The 25,668-nt window shown below is 39.7% G+C and overlaps 1 protein-coding gene across 2 annotated transcripts in view; it reads right to left on the reverse strand.

Annotated features, from left to right (window-relative positions):
- Window positions 1-937: 937 nt before the first annotated feature.
- The window catches only part of ddah2 (dimethylarginine dimethylaminohydrolase 2), a 69,048-nt gene continuing 44,317 nt past the window's right edge, over window positions 938-25,668 (reverse strand). For both annotated transcript variants that reach the window (XM_028801154.2, XM_028801149.2), the window contains exons 3-7: window positions 23,485-23,584; window positions 13,564-13,637; window positions 9,532-9,651; window positions 2,933-3,076; window positions 938-2,617 (exon numbers count right to left, since the gene is read on the reverse strand). In XM_028801154.2, the coding sequence (XP_028656987.1) occupies window positions 2,501-2,617; window positions 2,933-3,076; window positions 9,532-9,651; window positions 13,564-13,637; window positions 23,485-23,584 (555 nt within the window). In that variant the 3' untranslated portion in view covers window positions 938-2,500. The remainder of the gene's footprint in view (window positions 2,618-2,932; window positions 3,077-9,531; window positions 9,652-13,563; window positions 13,638-23,484; window positions 23,585-25,668) is intronic.

Consider the following 25,668-nt stretch of genomic DNA (forward strand, 5'->3'; position numbering starts at 1 on the left):
TGTTCTTAAACCTGTTCTGCTTCTCCTTGACTTTCCCCACATTTAGAAGTTTGTCCCATTTTTCTGTTTATAGACTTTGTCACGTCTTAATTTCTCCTATTAAAGTTTATATCAGTTACCAGTAGATGTCATCACCTGTTTTGCATCTCTGTCTGACGCACCTTCAATGGTGCCTTTTGTCCAGCTATGTAGTCATCAGTGGGCTATCATTGGTCATCGATGTTTCATCCTTAACCTAGTACATCTCCTGGTAGTGGAGCAGCTGGTCTTGTCCTGAGCCACAACCAAAAGCTGCGCTATATAAATGTAATGAATTATTATTATTATTACCCTTCTCTGTCTCTTCTGCCAGCTCTGTTCCTGCTCTCTGTTGCTTAACTCCAGTAGCTCCCATGACTTTGAACAGCAGCACATCGACATGCTGACAAATCCACAGCATCTGACCTCAACAGATGATGGATCTCCACCCAGCCTCCCTGCACTCAGCAGCCAGCTTACAGTACTTGGCCCTCTTCCTCTTATGGGTGGCATTGCCACATCTCAAAATTTCCCCTATTAAAGTTAAACTGAACACTGAAAAAACTATGACATGTATTCTTTTATGGCCACCAGATCATAATGTATTGGTCCTGTCTACCTTGTGAATTCTATACTGAATATTACAGAATTATACATCTGGACAGGTTCTGTGTGACACTAGCGTTCTGCCAGGGTTGTTTCCTGCATTGTGTCCAGTGCTACACTACTGCCCTGCAACCCTGAAAATATGATTCTGCATGTGTCTATTATCTATCAATCTTGTCAGTTTTTTAATACTTTTACATTTAAAGATGAATGTGGCCTTTCTCATCTTGAATGCAAACCTTTGAAGGATAAAAATATGGCAAGAATGTAGTGTGAACACAAGCACAAATGAAAAATGCGCACAAATATGGAATACATTTTTTCATTCACAGCTTAGTTTTAATATGCTTTTTTTTCAATAACAAACTCATAACTGCAGTGCGATTAGTAAAGAAAGACATTGAAGTTATTTATGTTTAAAAAATTCATAGTTTCTTTATAACAATATTAATCCGTGTTTTAAAAAAAAGGAAAAATAAGTCCAGCAAAGAAGAGGCATCACTCAAGATGGGAACTGAAACCATGAAATAAATGAAACAAAAAAGGTTCAGTTGGCATTTTCATTTTTGGTAAATTGGTTCAGTTTATACCTTTCAGATATCAGTAGTTTCTAGAAAAGAATTTAACTCTACTTCAAAAATATGAATATAATTTTTGTTTGAACTCATTCACACCTCATAGGAATCAAAATGGTGACCTCAGTCAAGACCCAAGTTAACAATCCTCTGTTAAACCTTGGTGACAACGGCCGCCATCATGGACCAGTCTGATGCACTTAGTAATGCCAGGCCTTTGCTGTGCACATCAAGCAGCATTGTTTATTGGAAGCAGAAAAGAGATGCTGGGACTCCATTACCCACATAAGGCACCCAACTCCCCCCAATTCTCACTCCATTCTACCCTACAATCATTTCAATTAAAATAGCCTAAGATTAAAAAAGAAGAATGTTAGAAAGTGTCAGGTTAATCACTTCACATAAATATACTGCACTGGGAACTTCTTTCAGCAGACTGTACTAGGCTCGGATCTACTGGAGTTGCTAACCTCATACACCATATCTCACACTTACACTATATTCAGATGAGTGCAGTATCTACTGTATGTATCTGTCACTTCATATGCAGGTCTGGGAGCAGGAGTGTAGTCCAGGAGCTAAGTGTAGCAGATGGCCTGGCTGACAAGAGGTTTCTAGAGCCAGAAGGGATGTGAAGTTGGAAGAAAATGAGTGAAAGATCTGACAAATACTAAAAAAAATGACACACACTAGCTATCGTAGAAAGATATCAGGGAGTGGCAGCATCCATAAATGTAAAGACCACTCCAAATCCTAATTCCCAAGGGCATTTGAAAGAGCTGTCATGGGGGAAATAGAAGAACACAACTTGAATTTGCTCCAACCTGCTTGGTGATAATAAGGAGGGGGTTCTCAGACTTCAAGGGCAGGAAGGCCATGAGTAGACCATTAAATGAGTACAAGAGACTGGGAAACAGGGACACCAGTGACCACCAAAAGTACCCTGACATCCACACTGAATGAGTTGTTTGTCCAGAAAGTAACCGCTTAAAGGCCGCTTCCTTCTAAAAATTGAAGTTATGAGGTGAATTTGGGGGAAAGGCTCACTGGGAAGGAAGAAGACAGACATACTTGGAAAGTGGATGCTATTGTATTTAGTCTGGTATTTTAGAAGTGTGAGGCAGGGTTACAATTTACACTTCACAGGTTGGACTACTGGCACCTATTGTCATGCCTCTAACCACCACCTCCTAGGACATCCCTGCCCCCCCCCCCCCCCTTTTTTTATTGGAGTACAAGGCTGAGACTTTTTCATCCTTCCACTGAATACAAAATTTTCAAAACAAGTTTGATGGAGTTGACTACAGTTCCAGCTTCCGATTGATAAGCAAAGAGCAGGAAGACAAAGTCCCTCCTAGCTTTGAGACCTCACTGCAGGCTGTGGGCACCAGGGTGTAGTCAGGCAGCTTTTGGAAAGCCTGCAAAAGAGGAAGAGAGTGCATTAAGTATTAAATTTTCATTAGGTAAGCACAAATAAAGCATGAACATGCTCTATCTGAAATCTTTAAGAGTGCTGAGCACTGAGACAGCAGCTTTGAAAAATGTTTCCAAATAAATGTCATTTCTGTCTCCCCATTAGCATCAGCTAATCCTAACATTCTTTAACTTACATTGACAGCTCCTGTATTGATACCCCATAATACAACAAAACAATTTTTTTGTAGTTCAACTTAATATTTGAGATGATTCAATAAACAAGACCCCTCATTGCCTGTGAATGTCTCCGGACTTACAGTTGCACTCTCTGGACACTCATCGGCACTTCTGTGCAACAGATAGTTGCTGTTTGATCCCACTTTGACGTAGATGCAGTTGGCTGCGGCATCATCTGGGACTGTTAGGATTTCATAGTGATGGTCCGTGAGTTGTTCCATCATCTGGTTATAAAAAGAAAAGCAAAACTACTGTACATAAAGGGGTATATTCAATATTTGCTGCTGGAGGTTTTTTATTTATACATTATGTGACCCTACAATGGATTGGTGCCTTGTCCAGGATATGTTACTGCCTTATGCTGGCTGGGATAGCCTCCATCTCCCCTCCAACAATCTGCATTAAACAGGTTAGAAAATAACATGACATGACTGTAATGGTCCACCAAATTATTAAGTTTAGATGTTTCAGCTGCATTTATTGTTAACCAGAGCATAAAATCAAGCACATAGTCATGCAATCCTCATTGACAAACACTTTAGGTAGAATGGGTCATACTGAAAAGCTCATTGAATTTAGACATGGCACTGACATGGGATGCCACCTTTGCCTCAAGTCAGTATATGAAATGCTCAAATGCTAGGTGTGCTCTGGTCAACTGTGAAGGCTATTATTCTGAAGTGGAAACATCAAAGAGCAACAACAGTTCAGCCTCAAAGTGGTAGACCATGGAAATTCACAGAGTATGACCACTGAGTGTAGAAGGACATATCATGCAAAAAAAAATCACCTACCCTCTGTTACATCACTCATAACAGAGTTCCAAACATTATCACAAGAACTGTGCAACAGGATCTTAATGATATGGGTATCCATGGCTGAGCTGCTGCACATAAGAGTAAGACCACAATGCCAAGTGACTGGAGTGGTGTAAAGCATTCAGCCATTGAACTTTGAAGCAGTGGAAATATGATCCCTGGAGTGATGAATCATGCTTCACTACCAGGCAGTCTGATGGATGAATCTGGGTTTGGTAGATGCCAGGTGAATGTTACCTGCTGGACGACATAGTGCTTACTGTGAAGTTTGGTGGAGGAACGATGGTCAAGGGTTGTTTTTCAGGGTGTAGGCCCCAGGTCCCAGGTGAGGGTATTGTTAATACTACAGCATGCAAAAACATTTTAGACAATTCTACCCTTCCAACTTTGTTATAACAGTTCAGGGAAGGCACCCTTCTGTTCCAACGGGAGTGTGCCCGCTGTACAAAGCTAGGTCCATAAAAACATGGAGGAACTTGAGTAACCTCCACATAGGTCTGCCCTCAGCAGAACACATTACACATTAACTGGAATGACGATTGTGAGCCAGGTTTTCTCATTCAACACCAACACCTGATCTCACAAATGCTTTTTTGGCTGAATGAGCACACATTCATACAGACACAGCCCAAAAACTTGTGGAGAGCCTAACAAGAAGAGTTGTGGTTGTTTTAGAAGCAGAGGCCAACTCCATATTAATGCCCATGGTTTTTGGAATGGGATGTTCAGCAAGTTCATATAACCGTCGTAGACCAGCTGTCCCCAATCTTCAGCCATATATTATATTAACCAATTAAGTCAAATTTTAAAAGCAAAAGTGTAAATTCCAAAATTAAAGTTTTATTAGATATGAAATTAAAAGAAAATGACATATATCGTATCGGGAAAAATCTGAGTTGTAACAAAAAAAAAAAAATACAGTCATGGTGCACCAAATCTACCTGACCTGAACTCTAAGGAACATGGCAAAGTTTGCCAGTTTTTGATCAATGCCAGTCTAAAGTAGGCTCTAATCAGTCAAACTCAGTAACATCAGGTTTACTTTATGAACCTTTGACCAGCCAGTTTATATTCATAGTTGCATCCAATTTTAAATGTGATATAATTGCTTATTCATTTATCAACCTGAAGAAGCTTGAGTGCAAGAACTGGGGTTGCTATAGATCAGAGGGCATTTTATACATTTGAGCAGATCAGAGAAGTTCAGAAAAAGAAGTATTGCTGCATAATAATGGCTTCACTTCTTAATAGTACAGCTATCTGAACAGACAGTGTCAAGTGCTTTTCTCACTACTCAAAGTACTTTTCATAGAGTGTGGGGAGCCACTTCAACCACCACTAATGTGTAGCATTCACTTCAATGATGCAACAGCAGCCATTTTTGAGCCGGTACGCTCACCAGACATGAGCTATTAGGTGGTGAAGTGGTGAGAGAGATAGCCAATTAGAGACAGGGGATGAATAGGGGGTGCAGAATGACTAGGCCATGGAGGGCAATTTAGCCTGGACATCAGGGACATCTGCTCTTTACAAAGGATGCCCAGGGATCTTTCATGACCACAGAGAGTCAAAACCTCAGTTTTATGCCTCTTCCAAAGGACAGAGCCATTTTACAGCACAGTGTCCCCGTCACTGCACTGGGGGATTTGGATTCAAATTCAGACCACAGGGTAAGTACTCCTGCTTGACTCACCAACATCTCTTCTAGCAGCAACCCAACTTTTTCCTAGATGGCTTCCTATCCAAGCACTGGCCAGGCCAGAAAACGCTTAGCCTTAGGAAGATGACCTCTTCTGAAGTGCATGTGGTATGGTTTCCATCAGAAGGGTAGCTGCTTGCAGCTGAATTGGCCACATAGCTTGGATTATTTGTTGTATTTTCAGCCCTGAACATTGCAAATGGCAGTAAGTACTTGTGTGAGTAAGGGCATCAGTATAGTTGAGAAGAAGCAGTAAATAATGCACTCAAATGGAAACTGTGCCATTTAAGAGAAAGTGCATGGAAGCATCAGGCACATTCAAGAATAAATTATGTGTGAGTCGTTTTAATTATGTGTAAGGCAGAAGCACAACCCCACGTTTAAATGCTATAAAAGAAACTCACAGAGTAACTCTATGTGTGCACAATAGTGAGCACTACTGGACAAGCATGGGTCTTTACGAAGCCTTAATTAAATAGTTGGTAAATGACAGTGTGGAGACACAACACCTATGGCTGGGCCTCACCAGAAAAATGCCTCTGGGGTTCAATGTAGATTGTCTATGCTAGCCCAAACTTGGAAGTGTAAGAGTACCTTGGGGTGTTAAGAATAACTTCTTATGGAAGACTCCAGGGCTTTCTTGCATTACTTGAGACCCAACAAGTAATATCCACAATGTATCTGGAAGAAATAATGGGCCAGGGTTTAAAGGCCTCTCTTAATCCACAGAAAATGAAGCATGGAGTTGAGAGGTAATTGATGACAAGGGCTCAAATGACAGGAGGATAGAGGGCCAGATTAGAGAAAAAGAGAGCAGTTATTAATGGAGGAAAGTGGAGACGTGTATATGACGGGGGATAAGAGGACTAGTCAATCCCACAGGGTATAGACCATTTATTAATTTTTAGTAGGACCATGAAGGTGTAGATTTTGTTGTTTTTACACAATTGTGTTCCCTCCAGTTATTACTCCTTCTTTAGTTAATAAACACACCTTTTTAATGTTACTTTGGTCTATTGAGATATCATATGGTTTAATATCAGCCCAAACATTGCACATGGATTGTAATAGACACTTCAGAGTATTCCCATTCATGCCATGCTGCAGGCTCTCATGGCATATCTTCTTCTCTAAGGATGTACACATAGAAGGGATTTTTATATTATCTCAAAAAATTTGAAAAAAACCTCATTCTCATTCAGACATTGGCAAACATGTATTATTGTAATTGTAAAATAAGCATGCCTAGCCTGAGCTGAATATTTTTATTTGTTTTTAATTGGATATGAAAAACCACTTTAGACAGGGTGTCAGGTTGGGGGTTGAATGTTGTGCTTTATGGACTGTTTTTAGAATATATTATTGCACACCATGGGTGTCAAACTCCAGGCATGGAGGGCCGCAGTGGCTGCAGGTTTTTATTTGAACCCTTTTTCTAATCAGTGACCAGGTTTCACTGGTAATTAACTTATTCTCCCTTCATTTTAATAGCCCCATTTTTAAGGATTCAGTCCTCTGAATTGATTCTTTTCTTCATTAAATGACAGCCAAGCAGAAATGAAATGTGAAATGAGCCAACAGATGACCAGCTAAATTGGGTCTTCAAACTCCAGCCAATTTCACTCCAACCAGTTTCTTAATGAGAAGTCGATTCTTGCAGTAAATTAAACCCGTTACCTAATTTCACGGCTTGTTGCTACTCTGATCTGCCACAGCAGACATTTCCCAAGCTGTTGGTTTTCTGTTTTTTCTAAGAACACCATCAAGATGTTTTAGTGACCTGAAAGATCAACCTTGCAGAGACCATCACCTTTCTTTATTGTCAGATATTGTGTGATGGGCACAGGTGAGCTGGTCATGTGGTGGCTTGTTTTTCGTCTCATTATTGTTTGGCTGCTAATTAAGGAAAAGGAAACAACTAAGGTGTCTGGGTCGAGTTAATTAAAACAAAGGCAAAAGAAGTTAATTGACAGAAAAAACTGGTCACTAATTAAGAAGATGGTTAGAATGAAAACCTGCAGCCACTGAAGCCCTCCAGGACTGGAGTTCTACACCCCTGTTGTACATGGAATATTTTTTATTGGACTGTGTGATGTGTTGTACTTCATGCTTAAAAAATAATAATTTAGGAGTAGCCATCCAGAACACCTTTACCATCATGTAAGAAGAACTTTATACACTCAGTGGACACTTCATTTGACCCATATGCTTGCTAACAGAAGTTGCTTGCTCCTCCAAATGGATCAATCATGTGGACATGACTCAATATACGTGCAGCATGCAGACATGCAGGTCAACAGGTTTAGTCACAATTCAACCAAATGTTAGCCTAGTCAAGACATATGACTTAAGTGACACTGAATGCGATATGACAACCACAGATAACAGCTCTTTACAGTGGTGGTGTGTAGAAGGGCAGTTCCTCACACACAATGTGTCAGACTTTGTGGAGGGGCTACAGTAGCAAAATAGTTATTTGTGTTATGAATAAGAAAATGAGGCTACAGAGAGTGTGATATACCAAAACCAGACCACAGAAGATGAGAAAATTGTCACTTGGTCAGATGAATAATGATTTCTGTTATGACATACAGATAGTAGAGTCATCATTTGGGGTAAACAGCACAACTCCTTGGATCATTCCTGCATTGTGTACAGGCTAGGGGAAATCGTGTAATGGTATGGGGATTGTTCTCTTGGTACATCACAATGCCTGGGCATCATTTGAATGTCATAATTTAACTAACCGTGTTTGGCAACCCATGTGCATCCCTTTAGCATCTACCCTTTTCCATACTGATCCCTCTAACAGTGTATTTCCCTGTGTCAGTTCAAGCTGGTTGTAAAGACATGAAGGTGACTTCAGTTTACTCCATTGACCAGCACAATGCCCAAATTTTAATCCAATAGAATTTGTGTTGCAAAAGGTGGGGAAGAAAGTTTGCAAAACAAAATTGCTGCCAAAGATTTGAAGGAACTAGATGATGTCATAAAGCCAGTGCACACCGATAAACACAAAGAATGCTTCCACCAACTTGCTGAATCCACACATAAGAAGAATTCAACCTGTTTTGGATGCAAAAAGGAGCTACACCAGGCACTAGAATGTTGTACCTGCTACCTTCTACCCCTACCCTTAAGAGCTGAAGTCTGATTTAAGTTTTGCCAATGTGTGAATGGTGAGCAAAGAGTGTAGATGCAGAAAAGGACTGAGCACGGGTAAGAACATTAATAAACCATTTAAAGACAAGGAATGAAGGACGCATTGTCTTTTAAGAAGACATTCATATTCATAATTTCAAGTTCTTTTGTGATACTGGGCTACAGAATGGAATTTCAGTCCAGAAATGTCTGGTTACCACTGACCATTGTTACTAAATACACAATGCTACATAATTTTCTTAGATAAAATGTGCTATTCTTTTACTTTACACTGTTTTATTCTTGTAGAATATCCTTAAACTACACAATGCCATTCATCCAGTCAATACAGAACTGCTGGACCTGATGGTATTAATCCTAAGGTACTGATGGAGTGCACCGGCAGCTAGCTGTGTGCAGTTTTTCATGTATCTTCAGTCTAATCCTAGAGGGTTCCAGCTGTATGGAAAACATCTTGTGGGGTACCAGTGCCCAAGATAGTGCAGTTAAAAAGTCTTAAATGACTATTGAAAGGCTCTGGCCTCACACATTATGAAGACCTTGGGAAGGCTAATATTGTCTCACTTGCAATCCCTGGTCAGAACAGCACTGCACTTTGCTTATCAGGACTACAAAGGGATGAATGACACTGTCATCTGTCTGCTGAATGGCACTTACTCTCCTCTGAGCAAACATGGTAGCATGGTACTGTTTGTGGACTTTCTAGTGCATTCAACATCATACATCCAGATTCATCTCACTTTGTGTAGATGTGCACAAAATTCATTCTCATATGCTCAGTGACTAATGAAGTGCAATCATATGAAGCAATTTAAAAGAATTTCTATTATAGTTTTCACTGGATCGTTATTCAGGCCTAAGAAAAAAATATAACTTTCACATTCAATTTCTATTCAAAACAAAGGCATTCAGTGTCAGGATACTTTCAGCTATCCTTGTCAGCTCTCTGCTTTAAGAGTGATTTTACAAAACAACTTCCATATGAAGGACAGGCACTCACCTTCAAAGCTTTTTTGGCACCATCACTGCTGCCAATAACAATGGTGTCCGAGCCTGCCATGCTGCAAAGGTTCTTGAGGTGTGTGGAGCCATGAACTGATACAGTTGAGACAGCAAAATCCTAAGTGGATCAATAAATAGAAGAGTTAGTCTCTGGTGTGATGGACCCATAGGAGTGCTTATAGGTTGCGTTGTCCAAAGGCGTAGCTATTTGCCTGATTATACTACTGTAAAACCCTCAGTTCAAGTATATAAATGTGATTATTAAGGAAGCTGAACATCTCACAGCTGAGATGCAGATAAACGACAGAAAATCACACAAGTAAATACAATTTCAAGTAAATTGAATAAAGGAAAATGTTCCTCCTGTTCTGAATTTTTCTAATATTATGAATCTGTAAGGTCCCTTGATATGGATGAATATTTTGGACATAATTAAATAAATACACAAATAAACAAAAGTACTGTGAAATGTGGTAATAAATAAATAATAATAACATGAAATGTGATTATAAATAATTTTGTATTGCTTATTTATGCATGTATTTAATTATTTCTTCATTTGTTTATTTTAGTGACACCAAATTAACATGAAATACACAATCAAATGTCACTTTCGCTCATCAAAGATGAGAGGGCAGGTTCCAGTGAGCACTCATTTTTTGATGGGCAAATCATCTGCAGAGAGGGCATATTGCGCTTTGTTTGACATTGAAAATCCTGTCGTCATGTGCATGCTCAAAGTTGTGGCAGTGCTCATTAGATACGAGTGTAAGAAAAAGTTGCCCACTACAATATAAAGCACCTACTTAAATTCAAGAAATTCCAAATTCTTGATTAGCAGCCTGCTGGAAATGTGGCTGAGATATAATAAAATATATCTTGTTGCACATTTAACTATTTATACTCACAATTCACATTATTATTTATTTATTGAGACATTCTACATTATTTATTCACTTGTGTATTTATCTTTTTAAATTTTGTCCAAATATACCTCCAACGCATATCTATCTATCTATCTATCTATCTATCTATCTATCTATCTATCTATCTATCTATCTATCTATCTCTTGAAAGTCAGAAACTTTAGAATTGAATTGGTTCTTAAAACAATATCAAATTTTGTCACACGAGGGAGCTAAAGTGCAAGAATGGCCGTCTTTTTTTGTTTGTTTTTAACAGCCAGCTGTCTTGCCCACAGATATTCTTTTTTATTATTCTTCCCAAACAGGAAAGGGCAAGTCCATATAATCCATATACAAAGTCCTTAAAGAATGAGAAAGGAATGAATCACAAAGGATAATTTAAACAAATTTTTATCGTACTCATTTCTTAGTATGATATCAAATTACAGGCGGCTTGGTTGTGCAGTGATTCATGTGGTTGGTTCACAGTTCCAGGAGATTGGGTTTGAATCTAAGAGGGTCAGAGAAGTGTTTGAATATCCCCCCCTGTGTCTGTTTTAATGTTACATCAACAGCTCAGACCTCCTCACATTTCAAAGCTGTCTGTTAGGGTAATGGTTACTCTGAATTTACATGAAATGAACAAGTGTGGCTGCACGTGTGAGTGTGCCTGGTGGTCCAGTTTTAGGTCATGCCTTCCACTCAATACTCCATGGCATAGGGTTTGTGACCTTAAAGCTGAAAATCAGTGGATAGATGATATTAAACTGAACGATTCAAGCTTTTCCATCTGACTATATTAATATCTGCTATGAATAATCAAAGAGTGAACAAAAGACCATTGTGAAAGTTAGCAAATGAACAAATCATCATTGTGCAAGTCTTTCCAAAGACTCAATGGAGTGCGGTTTATTGAGACCTACTGATAAAGAAACACTGCTTTACTACAAACATTACTTATCAATAGCCTCAGTTTGTGAAATGTCACTGCGTGACTTCCACTTAGACCCTCATTTAGTTTTTTGGCTAGTTAAAGAACTTTGGGTGTTATTCTGCGTTCATCTGGCCTTCTTCAGGCAGTTCCAATTCCCTAATGTTTCAACACACCGTCTTAGGTTGACTGCTGGCTCTAATTTGGAGCAGTGTGAGTTAGGGTGGGAGTGTATAAGCCTTGGGTGGGTCCTGTCTTGCTCACTGCTGGGATTTATTCTGCTCACCAGAAAAACTGATTAATCTGTAATGGAATATTTTGTATAAAATTGTCCAGATGGGTGTACAGCTGTAAAGACATCTAATTGTATTCCCACATTGCCTCACATAAGCTTATGATTATTCAGTTTGCAATGAGCATTTGTACAATAGAACAAGGCAATAATTCATAGTTATAATTATAAAATTATATAGGGGAAGAATTGTTTAATGAGCAGAATACAATTGGAATATTTTTTTTAGCAATAGATAAAGGAATTTGAGTGGAGCCGATATTTAATGTTGCTTGCTGCAGTATAAGCAGAGAACACTCTATTTATAATGTTCAGCTAGCCCTGACTTAGATGACAGCTACCCATTAATTTGGCACGACATCTGTGAGCCTTATCAGAACCTCTGTGTTAAGGCAGCTCCATTTTATACTCTAAGAAAGGCAACACAAGAATAAATGTTCTGATCCCAATTATTGGCTGAAAAGCTGGGATGCATTAAAAGTTTCCACTTACCAGTATGTGTCTTTAATGCAGACATATTTTAGGAGAAGAAAACAGGCCTGTGTTTCACTGTGCCATGTTAAAATCACAAGGGCAGAGCTCAATGATCATGGTTTAGAACATAAGAACATAAAAAAAATTGGAAACGAGAGGAGACCATTCAGTCCATTAAGATTGATTGCATAGCTAATAGTTAAGCTGTCCTAATATCTCATCTAGACACTTCTTAAAGGATGCCAAGGTTTCTGCTCCAACTTCATGTCTTGGTAGTTTGTTCCAGATTCCCAAAGTGCTTCCTGGCTTCAGTCCTAAATACAATTTCTGGTGATCTAAAAAAACCTAAGGTTTGATCCCCAAGTTGTTCACTATCTCTAAGGAGTTTACACCTGTTTCCATGCCCTCAGGTACTCCCCTTTTCATTGAAATCTCGCAGATGTGCAGGCTGGACAGCATGTGAGTGAGTGGGACTGAAAGTGTGTAAACACAGTATGTATATGAGAGTGGTTGGTGATGAGTGATGATTCATCCAGGGTTGCTTCCTGCCTGGTGTTCACTGATGCTAGGATAGGACCAATCTCTCTTTAACTCTTGTCATAGATGGCCGGGGCCTTGCCCGGCCAGGACACCTCTGCTATGGAGGGACCAGGGGAGATAGTGTGGACAGAACACTACCTCCCCCGAAACACTAGATGACAACCCCCCTGGATGGCAGCCGTACGTCAGACTCCCATAGGGCTTCATGGGAGACGGAGCCCTGTTGGGATCTGGGAGTGCCGCCAGGGGGCGCTGCAGCTGTTCCTGAACCAGTATGGGTGGTTCTTCCGCCACACCCAGAAGCACTTCTGGGTGCCTTATGTAAGGGACCAGTGGACAGTACTCAGTGAGCCAGAGTCAGGTGGAAGATGGACGAAGCTTGCCAAGGAGGAGTACAGGAGAAAGAGAAGAGAATTTATTATATTATGTGGTTTTGTGTTGGTGGGACTGAGTTGTGCCTGTGGGAAACAAGAAAGGCGTTTCCCACATGGTGAAGAAAAATAAAAAAACATCTTTGTTTTTATCAGTGTGCCTCTAGCGTCTGTCTGTGTCGGGTTGGGTGGCTGGCACGCCCCCTGCAGTTGTTACACCCTATGATGTAAAAATTGGGATGAGAAGGACGTGTGGAATAAAGAGGCATTTGTTCTAATAAAGTGATGTCAAACACCTTCATGAAATCACCCCTATTTACTCAAAATGATGTAAGTCAGGGTATGCAGCATCTAGGTCCTAAAAAGAAGTGCACAATAGCTAGAGATACCCAAAACAGAATATTACTGCTGGTTTGTCTGGTATGGAGCTGTATCAAATAAACATGAACAACAAATCATTTTATTATTATTGAAAGTCCTAAATGAAAGTAAAACTCTGTCCCCAAACTTCACTCACCCGGAATGTATCAGCTACCGCTTCCGCTCCTTTGTGATTGGTCCGCGATGACAGTCCCACGAAGAACTCCCTTCCTATTTATCAAAAAGAAAATTATACAGAATATCAGGGCACACATTTTATAGAGACAAATGAGGGAAGTGCTCTAAGTTGATCTATAACTAGGGAGTCCATCCGTTATTATCTGTCATAGCGATTTAATCATTCTTTAATATAGTCATTTATACATTAAAAATCTCTGTAAGGCAGTTAACAAAGCAAACAAGACTACAGCATGAACTTATATTTTGGGGAATTGATTTTTCCAACAACTTTAACGGCCATGTCATACTACGTGACTTTTTCAGCAATTTTCAGTCACAGACTTAATTGAAGGCTCTCATGCTGCCATGACCATCAGTCTTGTGGTGTGACATATCAAGAGTATCAATTCAAACAGTTTACGACTCACCCCACCACAATCAAATACGAGGGACGTTCAAAACGTTTCTGCACTTACATATTTTCATTGGAAGCGGTGAAGGTAGGAGGAGTGGTAATTGAGCATTAAAAAGTTGGTATGACGATAAGAAAATTGCATTGCAAATGAAGGTGACTACGGTATGTAGAAAAGTGGTGTCACTTGTTTTTGAAATTCTTAATGGAGTTAAAAGAAAATTGTGGAAACTTTTTGAACGTCCCTTGTAGATTTGATTTTGTCTTTAGCTGTAGAGGTGGGCTCTGTGTGCATGAGAGCTGACAATCAATGAGCACCCAGCTGGAAGTATGATGTATATAGTGCAGTTATGAAGAATGAGGAACAAGGGTGTTTTAGACCTGTCATACAGAAAAAAGTGACGTTTCTGTCTGATGTTGCATGTTTTACGTAACACAATAGAGGAAAAAAGAAAACATTGCTGAGATTGCACCTCAATTCACCATACCTGTAAAACCTTCATGCGGGTACTAGCGACGTCAGGCAGTACACCCTGTGATTTCTAGTGTAATCTGACAATCTTTGGTGACAAGATTAACAGCCACAGTTGTCTAATTTGACATTTCCTTCAACCACAAGTCATGTAAGGGCTGAAGTGTGTGCTCTTCTGCCAAAAAGAATAATTTACATTCTCTGTTGAGCTCCATGTGCACATATTGTCCATCACAGTATTTTATATAATGTCTGAACACTAAATCCTATAGTATAGAGAAGGCTTTAAAAAAACATGGAATTTGACAACAACATCATGATGCAATTAAAGCTGGATACACTACAAAAGGATCTGTTGCACATTGGTTGGACATCCAAGTAAGAATTCACTGCACTCTGTACATGTAACAATACTACTAGTATCAAGTGAGCAGAATTTAATGGGCATTTGTGAATCTGAAGTGGCAAAATGATGGGTCCAGATGTTTTGTTTTCGTTATACTCCAGTTGTCCTCTTACATCATGAAGATTGCTGTATGAGTTTAACTGACGACCATAAACTTGCCTTGCAAAAGAGAGTGTGAGTGTGTGAGTATGAGTGTACCCTGTGATGGACTAGCACCTCATTCACGTTTTGTGCTCAGTGTTGCTGTGGATGTCTTCAGCAGTCTTTGGGCATCAACGGGATAAAGTGGGCAATCAAAGAAAAATTTGAACATAGTGAACACTATAAAATGAAAAGTTGAGGAACAAGGCTGGAATCAAAATACTGAGCACTGCCTAGACTCTTCATTTTATCTTAACAGTAATCAGAGAGTAGATGTGTCCATTTTAATATGCTGTAATTCCTCACTACTCTAGACAAGGGATATCAGCAGTACTCAGTGTTATACCAGTCATTTACTTCTTTCTTTCTCAATCAGTTTTAGGGAAACTTCATTTAAAAATTGCATATCTCAGCCAGCTATTGTCGAGAACCAATGCTTGAGTATCAAACTATATTTTCAAACACATTACTTATTAAGTCCACATCTACAGTGGTGTGAAAAACTATTTGTCCCCTTCCTGATTTCTTATTCTTTTGCATGTTTGTCACACAAAATGTTTCTGATCATCAAACACATTTAACTATTAGTCAAATATAACACAAGTAAACACAAAATGCAGTTTTTAAATGATGGTGTTTATTATTTAGGGAGAAAAAAAAATCCAAACCTACATGGCCCTGTGTGAAAAAGTAATTGCCCCCTTATTAAAAAATAACCTAACTGTGGTGTATCACACCTGAGTTCAATTTCCGTAGCCACCCCCAGGCCTGATTACTGCCACACCTGTTTCAATCAAGAAATCACTTAAATAGGAGCTGCCTGACACAGAGAAGTAGACCAAAAGCACCTCAAAAGCTAGACATCATGCCAAGATCCAAAGAAATTCAGGAACAAATGAGAACAGAAGTAATTGAGATCTATCAGTCTGGTAAAGGTTATAAAGCCATTTCTAAAGCTTTGGGACTCCAGCGAACCACAGTGAGAGCCATTATCCACAAATGGCAAAAACATGGAACAGTGGTGAACCTTCCCAGGAGTGGCCGGCCGACCAAAATTACCCCAAGAGTGCAGAGACGACTCATCCGAGAGGTCACAAAAGACCCCAGGACAACGTCTAAAGAACTGCAGGCCTCACTTGCCTCAATTAAGGTCAGTGTTCACGACTCCACCATAAGAAAGAGACTGGGCAAAAACAGCCTGCATGGCAGATTTCCAAGACGCAAACCACTGTTAAGCAAAAAGAACATTAGGGCTCGTCTCAATTTTGCTAAGAAACATCTCAATGATTGCCAAGACTTTTGGGAAAATACCTTGTGGACTGATGAGTCAAAAGTTGAACTTTTTGGAAGGCAAATGTCCCGTTACATCTGGCGTAAAAGGAACACAGCATTTCAGAAAAAGAACATCATACCAACAGTAAAATATGGTGGTGGTAGTGTGATGGTCTGTGGTTGTTTTGCTGCTTCAGGACCTGGAAGGCTTGCTGTGATAGATGGAACCATGAATTCTACTGTCTACCAAAAAATCCTGAAGGAGAATGTCCGGCCATCTGTTCGTCAACTCAAGCTGAAGTGATCTTGGGTGCTGCAACAGGACAATGACCCAAAACTCACCAGCAAATCCACCTCTGAATGGCTGAAGAAAAACAAAATGAAGACTTTGGAGTGGCCTAGTCAAAGTCCTGACCTGAATCCAATTGAGATGCTATGGCATGACCTTAAAAAGGCGGTTCATGCTAGAAAACCCTCAAATAAAGCTGAATTACAACAATTTTGCAAAGATGAGTGGACCAAAATTCCTCCAGAGCGCTGTAAAAGACTCATTGCAAGTTATCGCAAACACTTGATTGCAGTTATTGCTGCTAAGGGTGGCCCAACAAGTTATTAGGTTCAGGGGGCAATTACTTTTTCACACAGGGCCATGTAGGTTTGGATTTTTTTTTCTCCCTAAATAATAAAAACCACCATTTACAAACTGCATTTTGTGTTTACTTGTGTTATATTTGACTAATGGTTAAATGTGTTTGATGATCAGAAACATTTTGTGTGACAAACATGCAAAAGAATAAGAAATCAGGAAGGGGGCAAATAGTTTTTCACACCACTGTATTTACATCATGGATGGAAGTTCTTATACATTAACCATCACTCCTTTCCATTTCTTGTACAGATTCTCACCTTGCCTACTTACTTTCCCATCTCCCAACACTTCACTTCATCTCATCACCTTACACTCTCAACTCCTGGACTTTTTCTCCCACCACAGCACCCTTTAAAATTACATCCTCAATTTGTTTTAAGGTTAACAATAACCAGGTCCGGGGTGCTCTGTACAACTCCAGGGATGTTCACTTATACTGGATTACAGTGACCCCATTAAGACCTAACTGGTCTTTGTGTTGCCATGTGGCCTGCGTCCTTGGTTCAACACTGCGCTGTCATTTGCCTTATCAGGGGATAATCTTGACTTGAAATGTCATGTTACTGTAAGTATGGCTATCCTGAGCAATCCTTATTTCCCTTAATGGGAAATTGTCACACTTCTTAATGATGAGCAGATGGATGAAAGTACAACTTAAGAAAATCCAGCTTTGATCTTTAAAACTTGATGGCTACTTTCATCCCCTTCTATAAATCAGTTGTGCAGTCACCTTTGTGATCTAAACATCATGTGCTCTTAATACTTCTTTATATCACCCACTTAACATTTTCAGAGATTAGCGTTATCTCTTCATTCCAGGCTTCAATGTTCACTGTCATGCCTTCATTGCATCCAAGATGGATTACTGTAAATCTCACTCAAATTAAGACGTATTAACAGATTATGACTGGCATGGCAAGCTACTGCTAATGTCCAGAAAGTATAAAATGCCATTACTTAATATCTTCTCTGTAGACTAGAATACACTAACGTCATGTCAGCATCATCTTCAAGAATGAAATACAGGCCTCTGGAACTAAAGCCCCTGGAAAAGCCCATCACATCAGTCTGCTTGAAAGCTGAGACCCTCTGAAGCTAGCATTATTGCTGATCCAAAGCTTTACTTTATTACTCTCTGGGAAAACTCTCTTAGCTTTGTGGAACTTCTGTCACTGGGCTGCTTTACATTTTCCACTTTTGTATTATTCTGACCTATATCTGTCTTTATAATTTTTCATTGTATCTACCAATCTAAGCACATCAGTTTTTTACATAAATGCCTGCTGCACTGCAGGACTTTGGGGTGGCAGAGCATTTTAAAGCAGTATTAATGGAAAAGTGCATTACAGCTCAGTAAGTTGCTAAAATACATTGATCATGATAAAAGATGCTATACAATGTTTAGATTGATTGACTGATTGAACGATTAATGGAGTGATGCAGAAGTGGTTAGGCTGCAATGTCACAGATCTGCTCTTCTGAGTTTAAACCTGTGTGTAGTCTGCACATCTTTATGGGGGTTTCTCTAGATTTCCTATGAGTGTGCCCCAGTGGCTCTATGATAGATTTTGGACCCAGGATTCTGAACTGGTACCCTGTCTTGCGTTCAAGTTCACATTCTAATTTGTTGTCATGCATACATAGCATGTAAAAATAATTTTCATTTGCATGTCCCTCAATAAAAGTTTACAATAATATAATGTCAACAAAATGAACACAAATGTGCAATGCTTGCATTTGAAGACCCAGAATTAGGGTTTAAAAATATTATTTGATTGATTGGTTAATGGACTAACAGTATGACAATAACGCTTAAACTCAAGTGGCAATGTGTCTGACCAACAGAATCACAAAGGCTGAAGTCACATCTCTCCAAAAAACTGAACCACATCTTTTAGGGAATTTGGAAGACTGACATTAAGAACAAATGTTGGCTGACACTCTGAGAATGTAGACAAAATGCTCAACAGTTCATAGAAACTAGAGTCTTTAAATCAGGGGTATCAAACTGAGATCCTGGGGGACCGCAGTGGCTGTAGATTTTTGTTCCTGCCACTTTAGCACAGTTAGAGCGGACAGAGATGCAAGTACCTGTGGTAAGCACAAAGGAGGAGGACTCGCTCTCTATGTTAATACACGGTGGTGTCACTCTGGACATGTTAACGTCAAAATCTCCACTTGCTGCAGGGATATCGAACTGTTGGCCATAAGTTTACGTCCCTACTATTTGCCCAGAGAGTTTGGACATGTCATTGTTGTTATTGTATACATTCCTCCTCGGGCAGACGTGGAGTCAGCGAGTGACATCATCCATTCCGCTGTTGCTAAGTTACAAACGCAGCACCCTGAGGCGCTTGTGCTAATCGCTGGAGACTTTAACCATGTGACGCTGGACAAAACATTACCTGCATTCTCCCAGTATGTGCACTGTAACACCCGGGGAAATAAGACTATTGATTTACTTTATGCAAACGTTAAAGATGCATACAGCGCCACCCCGCTGCCTGCGCTTGGGAAAGCAGATCATAACCTGGTTCTGCTTCAGCCTCACTATAAACCAAAAGTTAGAGTCCTACCTGAAACCACACGATCATTCAGGAAGTGGACTCCGGAGGCTGAGAATACTCTGAGAGAATGTTTTGGAACTACAGACTGGGATATCCTGCAGGGATCTCATAGTGAGAACATTGAGGAAGTTGTTGACTGCACTACTGACTACATCAACTTCTGTATGGACATTGTAGTTCCAGTAAGAACAGTACGCTGCTATGCTAACAACAAGCCATGGATTACAAGTGACATCAAGGGCCTTTTGAATCAGAAGAAAAGGGCTTTTAAAGACGGTGATCAGCATGAGCTCAAGCGCGTGCAGAAGGAACTCCGAGTCCAGCTCAGGGCGGCGAAGGAGCAGTACAGGAGAAAGCTGGAGCAGAAGTTGCAGAATAACAGCATGAAGGAAGTGTGGGATGGGATGAAGATCATCACTGGCTGCAGCTCGAAGCGGGGTACCACCATTGAGAGAGACGTGAAGAGAGCAAACCAAATGAACAACTTTTTTAACAGGTTTGACCACCCTAACCCACTCTCACTCTCACCTCGGAGTACTGCACCCTCCACACATCCTTCTGCTAATACCAGCATAGGAAAGACATCCCCACCCATAATTACAACAGCGCAAGTGAGCAGAGAGCTGAGGAGACTTCGTGCCAGCAAAACAGCGGGTCCAGATGGAGTATCGCCACGACTGCTGAAGGTCTGTGCATCGGAGCTGGGGGGTCCTCTACAGCGCATCTTCAACCTGAGCCTGGAACAGGGGAGAGTCCCGAGGCTTTGGAAAACATCTTGTATCACCCCAGTCCCAAAGGTATCACGTCCTAGTGAGCTGAATGACTTTCGGCCTGTTGCTCTGACATCACATGTGATGAAGACCATGGAGAGGCTGCTGCTTCACCACCTTAGGCCACAGGTTCAACACGCCCTTGACCCTCTTCAGTTTGCATATCAGGAGAAGGTGGGAGCGGAAGATGCCATCATCTATATGCTACACCGATCCCTCTCTCACTTGGACAGAGGCAGTGGTGCTGTAAGAATTATGTTTCTAGACTTCTCTAGCGCCTTCAACACAATCCAACCTCTGCTCCTTAGGGACAAGCTGACAGAGATGGGATTAGATTCATACCTAGTGGCATGGATCGTGGACTATCTTAAAGACAGACCTCAGTATGTGCGTCTTGGGAACTGCACGTCTGACATTGTGGTCAGCAACACAGGAGCGCCACAAGGGACTGTACTTTCTCCGGTCCTGTTCAGCCTATATACATCGGACTTCCAATACAACTCGGAGTCCTGCCATGTGCAAAAGTTCGCTGATGACACTGCTATCGTGGGCTGTATCAGGAATGGGCTGGAGGAGGAGTATAGGGACCTAATCAATGACTTTGTTAAATGGTCCGACTCAAACCACCTACACTTGAACACCAGCAAAACCAAGGAGCTGGTGGTGGATTTTAGGAGGCCCAGACCCCTCATAGACCCAGTGATCATCAAAGGTGACTGTGTGCAGATGGTGCAGACCTATAAATATCTGGGAGTGTAGCTGGATGATAAATTAGACTGGACTGCCAATACTGATGCGCTGTGCAAGAAAGGACAAAGCCGGTTATACTTCCTTAGAAGGCTGGCTTCCTTCAACATCTGCAATAAGATGCTGCAGATGTTCTATCAAACAGTTGTGGCGAGCGCCCTCTTCTACGCAGTGGTGTGCTGGGGAGGCAGCATTAAGAGGAAAGACGCCTCACGCCTGGACAAACTGGTGAGGAAGGCAGGCTCTATTGTTGGCATGGAGCTGGACAGTTTAACATCTGTGGCAGAGCGAAGGGCGCTCAGCAGGCTCCTATCAATTATGGAGAATCCACTGCATCCACTAAATAATGTCATCTCCAGACAGAAGAGCAGCTTGCTCCACAGACAGATTGAGGAGATCGTTCCTCCCCCAAACTATGCGACTCTTTAATTCCACCAGGGGGGGTAAACGTTAATATTTAACATTATACATAGTTATTGTCTGTTTTTTTTTCACCTGTATTATTATCATTCTTTAATTTAATATTATTTATTGTATCAGTATGCTGCTGCTGAAGAATGTGAATTTCCCATTGGGATTAATAAAGTATCTATCTATCTATCTATCTATCTATCTATCTATCTATCTATCTATCTATCTATCTATCTATCTATCTATCTATCTATCTATCTATCTATCTATCTTTCTCTATTAGTAACGTTACTGCTGCTAATTGGACAGACTGCTTTTGGTTGTTAAGACTTACATCTTTACATGCATGCTTGTCAAGAGGACCAACCTCCTGGTTTTTCGGAGGTAAATGATACCACCCCAGGTCAAGTGGGGGCACAATCACTAACATTCTTGTCTCTTCTGTCATCCACATCATCGAGAAGGCATCCACTGATGGCAATAGACTCTGCCCCTAATGGCTGGAAAACTATAAAAGAACGAATGCCCCGAAGAATGACACCTCAGATTGGACCCTCATTGCAATCAGCACGGAGCTCCTGAAGACGATTCCATTGATTTCTGATAATAGAAGATGAAGACCTTGAATCCAGCAGAGAGTGCTAGCTCCCTGGGAATTAATTCTTTCGTGATTGTGACATGTTACATAAATCTATACAGATATAAAATAAAAGGCAATACCCCTCCCTAGTGATACGGCAGTAAGAAATCACACAAGAGAAGTAACTTAGCTTTGTTTAATGTCTGCTTGCGCTGCATAACAGACGAAGGAAGCCAATGGCAAAAAACCCAGTTCGGGAGTGATATGTAGAGGCTGCCATTTTCGCTGTTGCAGTGGAAGGATTTTCAGGATCGGATGACGTTATCTCAGCTTCAAAGGTGTGCCTGGAAATGTTCCAAGGCTTTATACTCTTTCTTCACGTGCAGGCCCCCACTTAGGTGAATCATGTAATTCCAAACAAGGCAAAAGACGATACAATTTCATGCTGACTTTGACATACAAAAAACAGTATACAACAGTCCTCAGTCTGACTGCCCGTTTCCCAGTTGTCTCTATCTGTCTTGTCTTATGATGCTTGCCTTGCAGTTCTATATGCTGAGCCCCTGTGCTAAATCTGGCTCTGTGTCAACTGTGCACGTGAGTAGGAAAAGGCAGATTTATAAAATATATTTGCACAGAGCACAGTGACATATTAAACTTATACTTCTTATTACAGACTTCTTTTAGTGTATCTTGTTTTCTTGCTGCTATATAGGCCATCAAGCATTCATTTTGTTTGTCTTTACTTACATTTAGATTAAAAGGGGTGACCCAGCTGGTACCCCAATACTTTCTAGACGTGGCGAGTGTCCTTCCAATTGTCCACACCTCTATATTGTTTCTTTTTTTTATTAACTGAAAGCTATACAAAAATGAGATGCTATGCCAGCCAACATATGTCCAGCTAAGATGTGAAAATCGAAATTCAAACAATTTCTTAAATAGAAACTAATTCTTTTTGTAACTGAAACCAGTTATTTAAATTCCATGTCTTGTTGGTGCTCACATTCTGCCATACTAGACATTTTTCAAAACTGTTTATTTTCTTTTTCCTGAGGACACAACCAAAATGTTTTGTGGACCAAAACAGATACCAATTTCTCAGACTTTCACCCAATTGACAAACAGGTTCAAATCAGATCAGGTTAGTTCGCTGTGTTGGCTCAATTTGCATATCATTATTATTTGACTATTTATTAAGGAAAAATAATGAAGGGTATTGAGTCTTAAAAAGCAAGTCAATTAACATTAAGGTAAGAAGTGTTTTTGATGATGAATAGTAATTGGATAGTAGCTAGCACAGTGGCTGGAATTAAAACCTATAGCCACTGCGGCCCTCCAGGATCTGAGTTTGGCACCCCAGCTTTAAATGCTAAAGTAAAAGAAGCAAATTTTGCAAAGAATGTAGTTTACTGACAAGAAGGACTTCATACATCAAGTTGCTAAGTCCCCACATTGCAATTAAATCTACCTGTGAACAACACATCACTTCCATCCAAAGTAGCTTCTTGGTCCGTCACCTCCACTATTCTCAATTTCAACTCCTCCAGGACCTTCTTGACTGCATCCACCTGTCAAAAAATGAAAGAAACAAACAAATTTATGCGATATTGTGTCTTTCTTTAGTGAGAAACCACCACAAGGTGCTTCATTATTGTAGATATACATAACAAGTGATTATATGTATTTCTTTCTTTTTTTATAACTGGAGCACAATTAGATTAAACAACTTACTTGGGATAAAACACTGTAGTTAGACTCTTAAGCTACTATTTACAGTGGGAATAAATGAAGAGTGAGGCACTAGACAACGCTACTGTTCCCTGCCAGACTTGGAATCCATTCTTACTTATGTTTATAGATTTCCAGTCTTTGTTTTCTATATATGTAATATGTAAGTGCTCTAAGCCCTCTTCAGTGAGAATTGGATAAGACGATAGTGTTACCTATAATTAGGGTTACCAGTTGCCCTGAATTTGCTAGGGAATTTACATATTTCTTGCCCAGTTTTGGTGACCCGATTTATTTTTTAAAAATCTTCATTTGTCCCATATTTTAAAGACGACTCATTTCCAAGTTGATCAACAGAGTAGGATGTAAGTTGTTGTAGGAGGAGCATTTAGGAAAGTGCCTCCTTCAGTGCATTAAAAATCATTAATAAAACCAATTCTATTCAAATCAGGCAATTTAAGACTAGTCAGATATTTATATTTATGAAGTGAAGCTTACAAATTGAGAAATTTGCTAGTTTGATATCACAACACTTAATTATGAGATGGCTTAATTTAGTCAGATGCTTAAAATATAGGTTAGGTATTTTTCAAGTCAAAATTATTTCTTTACAAACATGGTATATATACACCTTGTGTTCTAAAATGAGCTTTCTATAAATTCTTCAGTTTTATAATGGAGGGAATGGGGCATGGAGGAAAAACTTAATTACATCCATTTTTCAAGCCAAGACAGCTGTTGAGCATTGATTTGTGTCTTTCGTGTTTCCGAAGTATGTCATTACAAACAGGACCTGGAAATAATCACTTTATCACATATCCCTGGTACTATTTTTCTCGTTTTCTATTCACTTGTGTGAATTCTCACGTAAATACAGAAGTAAATCAAAACAAATCTAAACACAATGCATACAAATTTTACTGTGGTTTGGTGTGTTGGGATGAAAAAACATGCCAGGGTGGGTGAAAAGTTGTGCCACATTAAGGCAAAATGTTTTCTTTTAAAATGGCTGAATCTCATAATATTGGTGGTTTTTTTTTGTTCAGAAATGACATGTATAAACTATTTTACACTGTGTATGTTATCACAAGATGCTGATCAATACTCGATAACTGTTTTGGCTTGAAAAATTGGCATATTTGGAACGTTTTTAAGCTTTCCTTCATAACCCATAGACTGCCATATAAAGTGCCAGTGTGGGCAAGATTTTTTTTTTTAATTTATAAAAATCAATTAACTTTAGAACACAGTTTGATGTGGCAAATGCATATATAGCATATCTGTGAAGAAACAACTTTGACTTGAAAAGTACTGAACTTATCCTTTAATTTGACGAAAAAAATTGTATTTGTAGTCATTTAACAAAGAATTTCAGTGAGGATTTGAATTTATGAATAAAGATGTATTTGTTTCCGATAACAACAAACTGATATACCAAACATGTGGAGATAGAGGTTCTATTTTTCTTAAAGGACACAGAGATGTTACTCAGCATATCAATACCAAAAATCTTCAAGGTGCCAAAAAAGAGTAAATGTGCCAGGTATGCCAAGACTTGAAGTACACACAATTTATCCAAACATAGAGCTGTCAGCATATCATTCATCAACATAAATAAAATACAATCTGAGTTGCTGTTTAGGGCTTTCTAATTCACATGAGTTTATATGTGAATTAGAAATGTAGGAATTACAAATGATTGCATGTCTGAGAAGTGACAAAGTGGTTGCACAAAAGCATTGTAACATAACAAATCCCTCCCAGTAATGAAAAGTGCACAAGTAATAAAGTACTGTACTTTATTACAGGAGTTCTTTGCAGGTTGCATTTGTTTTTCTTTATTCTTCAGGGATTTTGTGTGTATGACCAGTTTAAATGTGTTTGTATACAACATTGTACAACTGTGATAGCCTCCTGTCTAAGC

Source organism: Erpetoichthys calabaricus, chromosome 1 (assembly GCF_900747795.2).
Source record: "Erpetoichthys calabaricus chromosome 1, fErpCal1.3, whole genome shotgun sequence".
NCBI lineage: Eukaryota > Metazoa > Chordata > Cladistia > Polypteriformes > Polypteridae > Erpetoichthys > Erpetoichthys calabaricus.